The sequence below is a fragment of the Hemicordylus capensis genome, chromosome 4 (genome assembly GCF_027244095.1).
Source record: "Hemicordylus capensis ecotype Gifberg chromosome 4, rHemCap1.1.pri, whole genome shotgun sequence".
Taxonomy (NCBI): domain Eukaryota; kingdom Metazoa; phylum Chordata; class Lepidosauria; order Squamata; family Cordylidae; genus Hemicordylus; species Hemicordylus capensis.
Genome location: NC_069660.1, coordinates 277,251,958 through 277,266,657, shown reverse-complemented (window position 1 = coordinate 277,266,657; position 14,700 = coordinate 277,251,958). Strand labels below are relative to the sequence as shown.

General features: G+C 46.0%; 1 protein-coding gene across 9 annotated transcripts in view; it reads right to left on the bottom strand.

Annotated features, from left to right (window-relative positions):
• The window catches only part of RALYL (RALY RNA binding protein like), a 466,710-nt gene that overhangs the window by 11,871 nt on the left and 440,139 nt on the right, over positions 1 to 14,700 (bottom strand). For 8 of the 9 annotated variants that reach the window (XM_053247058.1, XM_053247050.1, XM_053247051.1 and 5 more), the window contains 2 exons: positions 13,752 to 13,865; positions 12,858 to 13,036 (listed from right to left, as the gene is read on the bottom strand). In XM_053247058.1, the coding sequence (XP_053103033.1) occupies positions 12,858 to 13,036; positions 13,752 to 13,865 (293 nt within the window). The remainder of the gene's footprint in view (positions 1 to 12,857; positions 13,037 to 13,751; positions 13,866 to 14,700) is intronic. The other variant, XM_053247056.1, reaches the window with a different exon arrangement.

Genomic DNA, 14,700 nt, shown 5'->3' with positions numbered 1-14,700 from the left:
CTGCGAGGAGAGCGGGCTTACCCGCTCTCCCCGCAGATGAGCGGGCAGGGAGCCCTGTGTGGCTGGATCGGCCGCCCACACGATGGCCGGCTCTGAGCCAGCGGGGGGTGGGGGGAGCGGGGGCCGCATGGCCCCCGCAAGCCCTAGTATGCCCTGCACGAGCACGCAGGGCATACTGGGGAGACCCCCGAGCCGGGAGGCTGCTTTTAAGCCTCCCGGCCGGGGGTCTACTCATGAGTAGGCATGGTGCGAAGGCACAGCGCGGCTACTCACGATTGTAAAAAGCAGATTTGCAGGAGCGCTCGCTCCGCAAACCTGCTTTTTACAAGGGATTCTCGAGCGGGTTTGCCGCTCCAGAACCACCGGGCTTGCAGCCGAGCCCGGTGGTTCTGACGGTCAACAAAAATCGGGCTAGCCTCTGCTAGCCCGATCTTTGTTGATCGTGAGAAGTGCCCCCCTGACACATATAACCATCAAGCAGTTCTACTACTACTACAGATATTTGCATACTGCTCTTCAACCAAAGTTCTCCAAGCGGTTTACACAGAAAAAACAAACATATAAATAAGATGGTCCCCTGACCCCAAAGGTCTCACAATCTAAAAAGAAACATCAAGTTTCATAAGAAACACCAGCGACAGCCACTGGAGGGATGCTATGCTGGGGTTGGATAGGGCCAGTTGCTCTCCCTGTGCTAAATATAAGAGGATCACTACTTTAACAGGTGTCTCTTTGCTCAGTTAGCAGGGGCTAGCAGTACTGCCTTTCTCTTCCCTATCTAGGTAAGTCCGTAAGAGCTGGACCATCTTCCATTTTTAAAAGCAGCTAGCCAGATGCATAAAGGGCCAGGACGCATCCCATTCCCTGACCCTCCAAGTCGCCAGGGGCTGCTGGTGATCGTCTGGGTGGGATCGTCTGCGAGGAAGGTAAATTTGAGCAGCCTTCCCCACCTCCCTCCACCAAGCCTTTCTTACTGATTGTGTTAGAGCCTGACTGGGAATATTCAGAAGACAGAACATTGGCCAATATGCATTGGACTCTTTGTTTGCAGATGTATATGAGGAAGACAAGGAGGTCATTCACACAATCAAAAACTGTGTTCTACCCAGGTTTGGGAGCTGTGTGTGCTCCCAATTTTTGGTTGTGTGGAAGCAAAGTTAGAGGAAAACCTGGGTAGAAGTGATTGTGTGGAAGCAAGGTAGGAGGAAAAGCTACCCAGGTTTTACACCTACCTTGCTTCCAGAGAGTTACTTTTACTTAGGTTTCCCTCCTACCTTCCTCCCACGCAACTGAAAATTAGGAGCATACACAGCTCCCAAACCCGGGTAGAACACGTTTTTTGATTGGTGAATGACCTCCCTGTGTAACGTCATTTCTCTGCCCAGTATGTTTCTGAAAGTGTACAATGCCAAGCATTCATAGAAGTAACTTACTTGCTTCTAACAGAAAGATATGGAGTGAGGGAAGGCACCCATCTGGTTGTGCTCTTTGAAAATCAGTATATAGGGCACTTGAGAGTAAAAGAAACTCCATTAAAGCAATGAGAGGAATATGGTTAAATTCATGCTTTACAAGTTTGTTTCCGAGCAACTGACAGCCAAAACGAATGGGCTGATTACAAAGGCTTCACAGAAGCTCATTTGTACAAAACATGAACAATACACCAGTTGTGTGTGGTACTGCAAATATTAAGAATAGGGGGGTGCATCCAGTAGTGGGCAATTTCTGGATTTATTACTTTTTTGCAGTCACAGATGATTAGGTACACTGCAGCTTCAGAAGGTGCGACACATCAGTATTTGTCAAGTGTCTCTCTACTAATGAGTTTTCCTGGCTTGCTCAAATACACCGTTTTTGCTGATATTCATCAAGTGACCAAACGTTTTACCTATGCCACTAGTTCTCAAATTGTGGGGCAGGCAAGGACAGTGGCGAGAAATAATGTTTGGGTAGGGGGTAAGGTCTTTTAATTGTAACTACAGATCACTGGCCTGACTGTAGGCTTTATGCCATTGACATTGCTATCCCCATACCACTTTATTATTGTTATTATTAAAAATATTTATACCCCACCCCTCCAGTGCAATACTGCTCGGGGAGGCTTACAACAATAAGATAGACACAGATACAAGTAATAAAATTATTATTATTATTATTATTATTATTATTATTATTATTATTATTATTTTAAAAATCAGATTAAAAACAATTATTAGGTTCAAATTAAAACTGAAAATTATAAACAGCTAAAGAACCTACCAGATATAACAAAATAATAATGATATCAAAAAGCCTCCTTAAAAAGGTGTGTTTTAAGATTTTTTTTTTTTTAAACAAAACACTGAGGGAGGGAGCATGGCGAAGCTCTTCAGGGAGGGCGTTCCAAAGCTGAGGGGCCACAACCGAAAAGGCCCTTTCTCTAGTCCCCGCCAACTGGATCTCTGTTAGTGGCGGGGTCATGAGCAGGGCCTGAGACTTCACAATGAGGCGCTTCAAACAAGCAGTGTGAAGCGCTGAGAGGAGGTTTGCAGGGAGAGTGGGTTTGACCCGCTCTCCCCGCAGACGCTCACTCACTCGTCACCGGGTGGGTGGACTGCCCGCTCAGATGAGCGGCAGCTTGTCTCTGCCACTCCTGTAACTGGCTGCAGCTCACCCGGCAGCTCTGAGTTGCTGCGCGGTGCTGTGTGCGGCACCCCAACCCCAGAGTTCCAATAATGCACTGTGTGAGTGAGAGGTTCACAACTGGGAGCCCCCTCCTACCCCCGAGTGTGTCAGCCATGGCTGAAAGCAGCCACAACATACACATGATCAGCTGACCTGGTGTCTGGGCGCACTTGTGCCCCGAACGTGGGTTAAGCGATGGGCTACACAAGAGGGCTTGCCGCTGCACCACCACCAGAAGCCACACAGCTCCCGGTGGTTCACACGCGCAGCAGAAACCGGGCTGAGCTCCCTTAGCCCAGTTCCTGCTGCACGTGTGAATAGCCTCAGTGCTAATGAGAAATGAGGGCCACAGGGACTATGCTTTCATTATAGAGCAGGGATTCTCAACGTGTGGGTCCCCAGACGTAATTGGACTTCAACTCCCATAATTCCCAACCAAAGACCACTGGGGCTGAGGATTATGGGAGGTGAAGTCCAATAACATCTGGGGACCCACACGTTGAGAAACCCTGTTATAGAGTATTGTAATGAGTTTGGGGGTAATATAAATGTGAATGCTGGCTGGCCACTGCTTTGCTAGGTTAACTGTTCAGGAGGCCAACTAATGTTTCTTAGGGTGGGTTCATATGTAACAGAGGCACCTGAGGTTCAAGCAAGCACCAGCAGTTCCGGGAGCATGTGCTTCCCCCCATCTCTGCGTGAGCCTCTACTTCCTTTCCTGCTTCTGAAATGCCAAGATTGGTCATGATATCCAAACTCACCCATCTAGGCATATCCTGCCCCAGTTTTCTCAGAGAACCAACTTCTATAGCTTACTTCAGAACTCAGTTACAAGTGTCAGGTTCCCTGACAGAAGTAGGGTGAGATACGCTCAGACTGGTGGGTTTGGATGTCACAACCAATCTTAGCATATTGGTATGGTTACCAACTGTCCCAGAATAGCTGGGATGTCAGGCTTTCGAGGGGAGGGATTATCATCCTGTTCGGGACTCTATTTGTCCCTTTAAAAAACACTTAGAAATTGTTTTTTAAAACTGTTAAAGCCGCTGCTGAGCAGCGGTTGCGGACTGGGCTGGCGGCGAGAGCAGCTCTCATGACTCTCAAACGATGAAGGGAAGGTGCTCTGGGGCAGGGCCAGGGCTGGCTGGCTGGGGGACGCGCTGGCGAGTGGCATGACAGGGCAGTGGCGGACTGACCCCGAGTCTCTAGAGCACTCACCACTGCGGCCGCCGACCACTGACTGGGAGGGAGAAGCTGGGAGGGAGGAGCCAGGAGGGCGGGCGGGTGAAGAGCTCCCTTCCTCGGCCCTGTTTGCCTCCAAGTGAGGCAGACAGGTTGATTCCAGGCTCCTGTGCACGCATGTGTGGGTGCAGAAGCCTGACATTGGCCCGTCTGCCCCGTTTGGAGGCAGACAGGACTGAAGAAGGGAGCTCTTCCCCCTCCCTCCCAGCTCCTCCCTCCTGGACAGGCAGTGGTCGGCAGTGCGGCGGTGAGCGCTCTAGAGTCTTGGGGTTGGTCCACCGCTGCCCTGTGACACCACTCGCCAACGTTCTGCCTGCCCCAGCCAGCCAGCCAGCCCTGGCCCGTGCCCCAGAACAGCTTCCCTTCATCGTTCGGGAAGCGGGAGAGCTGCTCTTGCCGCCATCCTGGTCTGCTACCACCACTCAGCAACAGTTTTAAAAAAGCCCCACCCCTAGGGGCCATGCCCCCCCCCGCCCCGGGGGTCCCTGTCCTGATTTCTGCCAACACAATGTTGGCAACCCTACATATTGGTGTTGGGAGTAATTACTTATATAGCAGAGTATTTCAGGAGCAGAAGTTAACAGGGTCGCAGAGGCAACAGCTTGTAAATGATATTCAGAAGTACATAATGATAGAAGAGACCTATACCTAGCTAATGGCCATATTGTGGTCAGAAAGAGACTGATAGAAGCATGGTAGCTAGAGAGAGCGAGCGAGAAGCATTCTGGGAAGAACAAGGAAGAAGTCACTCCCAGGAGGTTTCTGAGTATGCTGTAGCAATTGATGGGTCATAGAGACAGAGATAAAGAGAAGGAGACCCTAACTGACTATCCGTACTCCCAGTGCCCTAGTGGTCATTAATGGTGCAAAAGATTAATGCCATCTGGAGCTGGATCTCCAACAATTGGAACCTGGGTGCTTTCCAGCCTATCTGCTCAACAGCAGCAAAATGCCTCTATTCAGGCAAGTTGCATTCAAAATGTAAACTGGCAGGGGGAGCAGTCTCGCAGAAACTAACAACCTGAAAAAACAGTAACTTTCTTATACCAGATATATGTCATCCTAGCTCTATATTGCAGCGATTAAATTCAAAACAAGGCATTGAACGGCACCCTGCTGTTCGCGTAGGGACTGCGGTGTCACAATGCAGGAAGTGTGGACGCACACTTCCGAGATACAACGTGATCCCGTTGCAGGGTCTAATCTGGAAAGCACCTTGTAGAAGTAAAGATTTATATTGGGATGGGGGAGGACATGAATTTTTGGGGCTGCAGGTGCTCATGCTAACCTCAGGTGCTGTCATTATGTGTCAACCTGCTGTAATGGTTGAGGGATTGCCCTGAAGTATCTTGAAGGGGCGGTTAATGGTTGAGAATTTGCAAATAGACATTCTTTTAATGGGGGAAGTCATCAGTAGTGACTCACCTTTCTCTCACTTGCCAGAAGTGTGAGAACTTGCTGAATGTGTGTTATGAAGCAAAAGCAGCAGCTTGAGAGGAAAAAAGGCAGCTTCTGTATGAGTCAGAGCCTGAATGGAGAAGCTAAGAGTAAAGTAGTATGCCATCAATTCAATTTTGACTCCTGGTGCCCACAAAGCCCTGTGGTTTTCTTTGGTAGAACACATGAGGGGTTTACCATTGCCTCCTCCCGTGCAGTATGAGATGATGCCTTTCAGCATCTTCCTATATCGCTGCTGCCCAATATAGTACCAGTGGGGATTTGAACCGGCAACCTTCTGCTTTTCAGTCAAGCATTTCCCCACTGTGCCACTTAAGGTGACTTTGAAGCTAAGAGAGACAGAGCTAAAAGCTGATGGAAGGCCCCATAGGGTGCACAAGTGTTTCCCTGGGGAGCTGTAGTAATTTCTTCATGACCTCTAAGAGTGAACTGCTATTTTGTCTACATCTGATGCTCACCTTATATGTTTGTCAGTAAAATAAATATTACAAAGACACCACAAAGCTCCAGTGGTCTGTCCTCCAAAGGAAGACAACATTTGGGTAGTATTTCTCACTGTCTGGGCAGTATGCATAATAGTATACATTTTGGAATTAACAAGCTTTAGTTTTAATTCATCCATTTAACAAACAATAAGGCAGGACTCTAGACAGACAGACAGACATTAAAACAAAAATTGGACCAGATTTAAGCGATGCCTTCAAGCCTGCATTTTATATTTTTTACCCAGACTGTCCTATCAATAGAATAAACTCCCATCCCCCATCCCAAGTCTGAAATGGTATGTATAGAACAGTTTTCAATAGCATTTTTGAATTCATTCCATCTTTCATAAATGTTATCTGTTGGCTGAAAATGTAGCCTGGATAATCAGATGAGCAATTTAATATGCTTTTTGTAAAAAGGAAAAACTGTGTGCTTTCCGCTAGGAAGATCTATGTTGATTTCATAGTGCCCCTATATGTTGGGGGTGCAATGAAACATCGAGTTTCCTTCTAGATAACACAGAATGTGCTCAGTTTTTCTACTTATGCAGTGACATCCACTTCTGCGTTTATCTTGTAACTTTCAAATATAATATATTTGCATTTGTTATCTACTGCATTTTTGTCTTCATTAGATTTCTCTTTCTTTGATCAAAAGTACCCTGAGGCTGCCAAGTAATTAAACAGGTGTCATCTTTGTTGTTTAAGGTAGACAGCAATCATTTGCTATAATTCAAGTCTAGACAGAATGATAGTTGATAAACATGATCAATTTTACAGAAATGGAGGAAAACATGATAGATAGGGTTGTAATCAATGCTGTAGCTACAAAATCAATAAAGTGTTAGAAACACTAGCTCTGTTACTACTTGAACAGATCTCACTCCAAACCATAATTTTCAGTTATTACACACAGTGCAACATGTGCCTAGATAACTGCTGTGCAGGAATTGCATGGAGCAGCAGGACTGGAATATCTTTAATTTAGAAACTATCACCATCATAATTTTACATGGCACTAACTCCTATGGTTGGTTCAAATGGTACACATGCTGCTTTCCCTCAGTTTCCCCATGTGATGAGGCTGTTCCCCAAAAGGAATCATCCAGTTTCTTTTGCATTGTTTCACTGGTTGTAATGTAGCAGGACTGATGCTGGCAAATGCTTCTTCCACTTGAGCTTGGATAGCTCTGGATAAAGAGCAAATGAGGAAAAAGGAAACTAGTTCTTCCTTCAGAACAAGGCAAAGCAATTCAGGCAAAGCAATGCTGGGTTGAGTACAATGGAGGAGGCCATGGGAAACCCCTCCTGTATTCTTACAAAGAAAACCAGAGAGCTCTGTGGGCATCAGGAGTCGAAATCGACTTGACGGCACACTTTACCTTACATAATGGGAGAATGACACAGTATGCAACCCACAATTTTAAAGGTAAGGTTGTGCCCTCGAGTCGGTGTCGAGTGCTGGCGAGCACAGAGCCATGTGGTTTTCTTGGGGAGAATACAGGAGGGGTTTACCATTGCCTCCTCCCGTGCAGTCTGAGATGATGCCTTGAGCTCTTATAATGTGGCTGAGTTCTGTTTAATAGCCAATAAAATTCACCAGGAGTTCATTAAGAATCATTGTTAACTGTGCTTATCCATGGTACCATAACCTTGTATGTAGGTTTATTTTGTTGGGCTTCTCTTTGTATACTGTGCTGGTCAGTGACTGTAATAAAGGAATTGATTGATTGATTGATTGATTGATAGTATGGGTAGAATCAGAATAATTCAGTAAGGTTGTTCATGTTGGAAGTGAAGGACTTTGTGCTGTCTCTTGTCTCAGAGACAGTGGAGGACAGACTAGTGAGTCAGAGGGCTAGAGGGTCAAGACATTGGTCATCCCTTCTCTACTGGTCTGACACTGTCCCTTTGGAATATAGATTGCTAATCTCAGGGACTTCCTTCCTTCCTTCCTGCCTTGTCACTTCCTCTCTTCCCTTCTCTTCCTTTTCCTCTACCTTGCAACATGCAAGCTCCTCTCCCCTGTACCATGTGTGCAGAGATGCAGAATCCATCTGCATCCAGCTAGATAGATAGATTAGAGATTCTATCTCCTCACTTTCCTATCTAGAATGGAGTTCTCTAATAAATACCACTTATATTGATTTGAAACTATGAACTGGCTCCAAGTTACTTTACTCTCAGCATACACGCATGCCTAACTAAATTCCACTGTGTTGTGCCTCTTTGCACTCTGCTATAATGAAAAAAGGTTTCTCTTACTAGAGAGAATTCCCTTCAGAAGACAAATTGTGAACTGGGAGGTAAGTGGGTCTGGGGAGGCAAGCCCCTACCTGCCTCCTCTCAGATGACTGGCAGCTCCTTCCACTTCTGCTGATTCCGTGCCCAGTCGACCGGCATGGCAGCAATCAGCAGAGCTGCCACCCAAAGCAGGAAGTCCTCTGGAATCCCACAATGCACTGCACAAAGAGGTGCACAATGCATGGGGGTGCTCCGAGCTGCCAGGCGCACTTTCTGCCCGGCGCCATGGAAGCATGGGCTGCAGGCAGCCTGGGCTTCTAGAGCTGGGAGTGAGGAGGAGGCATACGCACACGCTCCTCCCTCACTTTTAGCCCAGGTTAAAAACCCGGGATATCCGGCTGGAGAGTGCTGTGACCGATCCTGGCACTCCACATGACCAGCCCTACCCGGATAGCCTGTGCAAGCCCAGGTAGGGCTGGTTGTGTGAATGACCTTAATGTATTGGGCCAAGAGGGTTGGGGGTCTTACAAGCGGCAGTGCAGTATGGGATTTTAAACAAAGAAATAAAAACTGCTGCCTGTGTGAGCAGCAACAGCAACATTGCTGCTTTTCTCCTCAGCAGCTTCCCCATAATGTCCCAAGGAAGGAAGTGTCATGATGTTGTGTCCTTTCCCCATTTCCCAGTGCATTACTAGGAACAAATGGCTGCCCCTACAGTTAAGGCCCAATCTGGCCTGATGTAGAATCTACTAGACAACTTTGCATCAGATCAGATTTTAAATTGGCCAGTAGACCTTGCATCAAACTGTATCCATAACTGGGCCAGTTCAACGGACTTGTTATGGACGCCAGAAGTATATGGAATATAGGCCTGTGTCTGATCTCATTTTATATTAAGAGTTCAATTAGATCTGCCTGGGTACTGCCTGGTAAATGATTTGTAGAGGCAGGAGTAATCTAGCATTGTCTATCAATGTTTGTGGAAACTCACTGAGACACAATGGGTCAGGCGTAATTACCAGTCTCACACTGCTGAAATTAACCTGTTGTCCAGTAACAGGATGCTTCTGCCTTAAGTCAAATGTGTTGATTAACTCACACATGTGCCCCTTTTGATGTTACTTTGAATATTCCTTTGTTATAAATACACACTAGATAGAGGTACACAAGAAATAATGTAATTGCTGTCTCACACAAAATAGAACTAATTCTCTCACTAACTCCTGACTTTTAACACCTTTTGGGAAGGGATCCACTTGCAACTCAGAGATGCAGATTTGCTTTGGGCAATGTCCCCTCCTCAAGATAGCAGCTAACAGAAGATGAGATTGAGATCTCTCTGGACTGACCAAATATCCTGAGCTAATTTTGGTAATTAAAAGACAATATTCAGAGGATAGCAGGAATAAACGCCTTTTGTGATCTAGAAGACTCAAATGGACATCAAAGGATGGAACCACTATAAGAAGGAGTCTCTGGACATGGCAGATTAGCAATCTTGTGCCTACAGCAAGATCTGCTCACAGCAATGCCAGAGTTTGCTGCTAAGCCGCGGGGCTAGAGGCAGGAACTCTGTCCATGGACAGGAACTGTCTCCTACAAGCAATCTTGTACCTACAGCAAGATTTGCTCACAGCAATCCCAGAGTTTGCTGCTAAGCCGCAGGGCAAAGCAGGAACTCTGTCCATGGACAAGAGCTGTCTGTGACTTCTACTGTGCAGTGAGAAGTCAAGACTTCCCCAGCCATGGTGCTCTGGCTCTCAGCCGTGATCTGAGCAACTGCAAACGCTCCTGTCTCCTGCCAAGCGCCTCGCTCCTTCAAGCTGAAAAGATCTCTGCTCTCAAGTCTCTGATCCTGGTAAATATGCTGCTCCTACAAGCCTGGAATCCCCTCACCCCCTCATCCCTTCCCCTTCTCCCGCCTCCTTCTCCCCCCCCTTTTTCCTCTACTAATCTCCCCAAACCATGCCAGCCCTCAGCTTTCCTTTTCCTCTTTTCCATCCAAGAAGACAAGGATTGTAGAATAGAACAATATCGGACCTCCGAAAAGTATACGCATGTATTCAGTACTTGGTTTGGGCCCCTTTTGCAGCAATTACTGCCTCAATGCGGCGTGGCATGGATGCTATCAGCCTGTGGCACTGATGAGGTGTTATGGAAGATCAGGATGCTTCATTAGCGGCCTTCAGCTCTTCTGCATTGTTTGGTTTCATGTCTCTCATCCTTCTCTTGGCAATGCCCCATAGATTCTCTATGGAGTCAGGTCAGGCGAGTTTGCTGGCCAATCAAGCACAGTACAATGTATACTTTTCAGAGGTCCGATATTGTTCTATTCTACAATCCTTGTCTTCTTGGTTCCATGTACTATTCTAATTTTCTGGGATTGTGGATTTGGGGTTATCATGAGCTGTACGCCATGATCATCACAATTATAACAAATTAAGGCTTGACTTATCTCGCTTTGCATGTAATGCGTCTGTCTCATATATCAGTTTCACCTTTTAATTTGCATTACTGAAATTAATGGACTTTTGCACGATATTCTAATTTTCCGAGTTTCACCTGTAGAAGAGATTGAATCTGAATGAAGCATGGCTGTGTTAATTACTAGGCCAGAAAATGAACAACAATGTATTGCCAAAAGTGAGACATGGCGCATCACAACAGATTCTGCTCATTGCCTAAATCCTAGGCTTTGAGACTGTGTCTGATGGAAGACTTTCATAATGAACTACACAAAAACCATTCATCACTGAGGCTGAAACAAGATGCTCTGGAGAAAACAAATCAGTTTCATTACCTGAAACAGAACTAAAAAATGAGTATGCCACTGGCGGCAAAAAGAGCTTCCTTAAGCAATCCAGGACTTCCCTAATTTATGGAGAGTTCTGCAGGGTTTCCCTAAGCTCTCCAGGACTATGATTCAGTGGGTAGATTTTACATGACCACTGGCTGGCCAGATAGTGGGGGAAATACTGGGGATATGTCAGGATGCAAGAACATGTGCTCCCAGAGGGCTTGATGTCCCAACCTGCCCTAGTCTAGTTCCTGAGATTCTCCACCTGAGATTCTCCTGACTTCTATACTCAAGATCTAGAAGTATGGTGGAGAATATCAGGTGGAAAGCATGGGAACCGGACTTGGGCTGGTTTAGATGTCACACCTACCAGGAGCACACACTTTAATGTCCTGACATATCCTTGACATTTTCCTCACTTCCCGGCCGGCTGGTGAGCATGTGAACCCACCCTATGACTAAATAATAATAATAATAGTCAAAAACAGATTGGACAGATGAATAAAAGAGCCCCCAGACTATGCTGGGTAAAAAAAGTCCAGTAGTTGGTTGAGCTATGTATGACTGTATAGGGATTGGATGCTTGGAGAAAGACTCCAAAATGTTCCTTTTAGCCATTGCATTATAGACCATATACCATTTTAAAGGTGTTTGGCAGAAACTGAATTTCTAATCTAACAAGCAATTTAAGTGTGGAGTAGAGTGCTCTAGCTTGGTTATGTGAGAAGAAGCAAAGATCCTCTGAAACCATACCATATTGGTACTCAGTACCATTCCATTCCTCCTAAACTGCAGAAGGCAGGAATGGGAGAAAGCCGGAACTGCAGAGTATTGCAAAGAATTGTAGGGATGAACCAACTCTTTCCAAATATCTTGCTACTGCATTATAGATGAAAGCAAATTCAGGGAGTGGACAAAACCAAGTTGATAAACATTGTCTAGTGCAGTGTTCTTAATTTCCCCCCCACCTTCTGTGAAGCTCTGGCCAAAACTGAGCACTCTGTGCTTGAAGCATTTCAGCACCTCTGTTTCCAGGTGCCGAAACGCTTTGAGCTGCTCCAGCTGAATCATTTTGGCTGGGGGCAAGTGGGCACTTTAAAAGGAGGAAGGTAGGTCCACTGCCTCCCCGCCACCCCAGAGCGGTGCTGTTTGCATGAAGCAATCAGGCTCTCTGTTGGCTGGTGGCATTTGCTTAGGAACAGCAAGTTCCCTGTTCCCAGCAGGAAATGGTGTCTGAGCATGTACGGACACCATCTTGAGTGCTCAGTGTTGCTGGGAAAAGGGAACTTCCTGTTCCTAAGCAAATGCTGCTGGCAAACGGAGAGCCCAGCTGCTTCATACAAACAGCACCGCTCTGGGAGGCAGCGGAGCTGCAACTGAGGGACAGGCAAGACCTGCCTTCCTCCTTTTAAAGTGCCTGATCTCTGCTGCCTCGGATGTGCACAAAATGCTCTGTGCACATCACTACTCTGCACATTCTCCCTGGCACCAGGAGGAGACTGCCATTCTCACTATGCTGCCCTGCAGGTGAGCAGCTCTTTTAAGGGGAGCAAAGCCCTCTTGAGCCTCAGCACCATCATGGGAGGCATGCACAGAGTGCTGGGAAGTGTAGTCCTTCCCAGTACTTTCCTGCCAGAGCACCTGAGAGAGAGAAAGCTCCGTCCCTCTTAAAGGGTCTTCCCAGCACTGAGAAAAGTGCAGTACTGTGTGGAGGTCTCAACACAGTGGGAAATGGCTCTCGGATTGAAGGTCTTTTGCCAGAGTGGCCCCTGCTTGAAAAATAGTGAAGATCACTGGTCTAGTGCTCACCGAATCTTAGAGCCAGAGTTGGGGGGTTTCCCCCAAAAAGAGGGTGCCCAAAGCAGTACTTCAATGTTGCTCAAGTATTGTTTCTTGCTCTTAAAGAAGGTCCTTCCTGTATAATCATAAAAGCTACTAACTTATATATACAGTCGTTAATTCCTCACCAACTCATTGCTTCCATCCTCATCAAAATCCTCCTCTATCCCATCAGTCATCTCTTCTCCATCACCGTCCACATCTAGCCCTCCTTCAATGGGCTCTTCTGTAGAGTTGTCTGCATTCTCTGATATGCATTCTTCTTGGATCAACTCTACACTGTCTTCTATTTGTTTCTTTTGGGCTTCTGTAAGAAAAATAGAATGGGAATAAATTATCTTCCCTTTTCTGAAAACAAATTTAGTTCTAGCAATAGAACACATTCTTCCAGTCTCGGTATGATGTCAAGTATAAAAGGAATAAATAAGGAATATATGGCTGCTATCTGGGACAGCAACCATCACCTAGATATCCTTTTGGCATGCTTGCACACACCCTGTGGGTCTTCGACTTGATTCCTTTGAACAGGTTCTTCAGCATCCCCATGCAGTATCAGGAACTAATTCTGAAGTTCCCTTTAGTTTAAGAAGTGGTTTGGCATGAGATGCAGGGAGGTGTGATTTGGGGTGGATGGCTAGAAATTAGTTGGGCCTTGGTAGGCAGGCTAGGCACTTTTGGGGGGTGGGGAATTAAGCTGGGGAATCAACACGGTTGCAAACAGCTAGGTCCCTGCATTGTGGCCCAACCAAAATTGTTTCCGTGCATCTGCTTTATAAGAAGGAAAAACATGCAGAGACCTCAAAATAGGGAACAATCACATCATGTCGAGTTTGGCCCCTAGTCTTAAATACTTATTAGCTAGCAGCTCACAGGATTGGACCGTTTGAGCTTTCATTGGTCCTACATTTCTGCACACAATATTACCAAAATGTCCCTCCTTCCATCCTGAACTGACAGTATGACTGATAACTTTGTTCTAGATTAATTCACCCTTTAATGAGCTATAGATCATTTTCACCTACCTGCTTCAGCCTTCTGCTGCTTTTCAATCTTCTCCAGTCTCCCTAGCAAAGAGTCAATTTTTGTTTTGATTTGAGTTAATTCCTTCTTGATTGTTTGTAATTCATCTGATTTCACTGAGTGGAAAAAACAACAACAGAGTATCAACCACAGAACAATGATTTTAACACAAAGGAATTCCAGGATAATCTCTACCTTGCAAATTGTAGGCCAAGGTATAGCTTTATATATTCTTATTTTTATAGTTTAAAACACAAGAAACAACATTCTAACCTTTGATGGAGTGAAGCTCCATCACTAGTTCCTTGTGTCCATGGAAAGGGAGTTGTGCCCTCTTTCAAGGGTCTTCTGAGAACCACTCCATCAAAAGTTTGGATGCTGCTCTAGGTTTCTTTCTTTTCTAAATGATTTCTATGTTAATCTGGCTATGTACAGACATACATCAGACTTTCCTTTCCACTGAATGTGCATAGCTACATTCTGATGTTCCATTTCCCCCATGCATATTCAAGAGATAACTGGAAAATTTCATTCAGCTTCCAACAGAAAATGAAGTTGCAAGGTATGGTAAATGCATTTTTAGAGGTGAAAAAGCAGTGAGCCTGGAATTTTGAATGAGACATAACAGCCCTGCTGGATCAGGCCCAAGGCCCATCTAGTCCAGCATCCTGTTTAACACAGTGGCCCACCAGATGCTGTTGGAAGCCTACAGGCAGGAGTTGAGGCCCTGCCCTCTCCCCTGCTGTTACTCCCCTAGTCATAACTAGGGCTATGCCAGATGATTTCCAATTTCAGTTTTAAGACTGTACTTTTGGTGGGGAGGTTAAAATATCTCCTGCCCCCCCAAACCCTAAATGATTTGAATGTTCAGCTTGTGGTCAAGCTCTTTTACTGCCTGTGGGCCACTTTGTATTAGGGATGTGCACGGTTCCTACTTTGTATACCCCACGG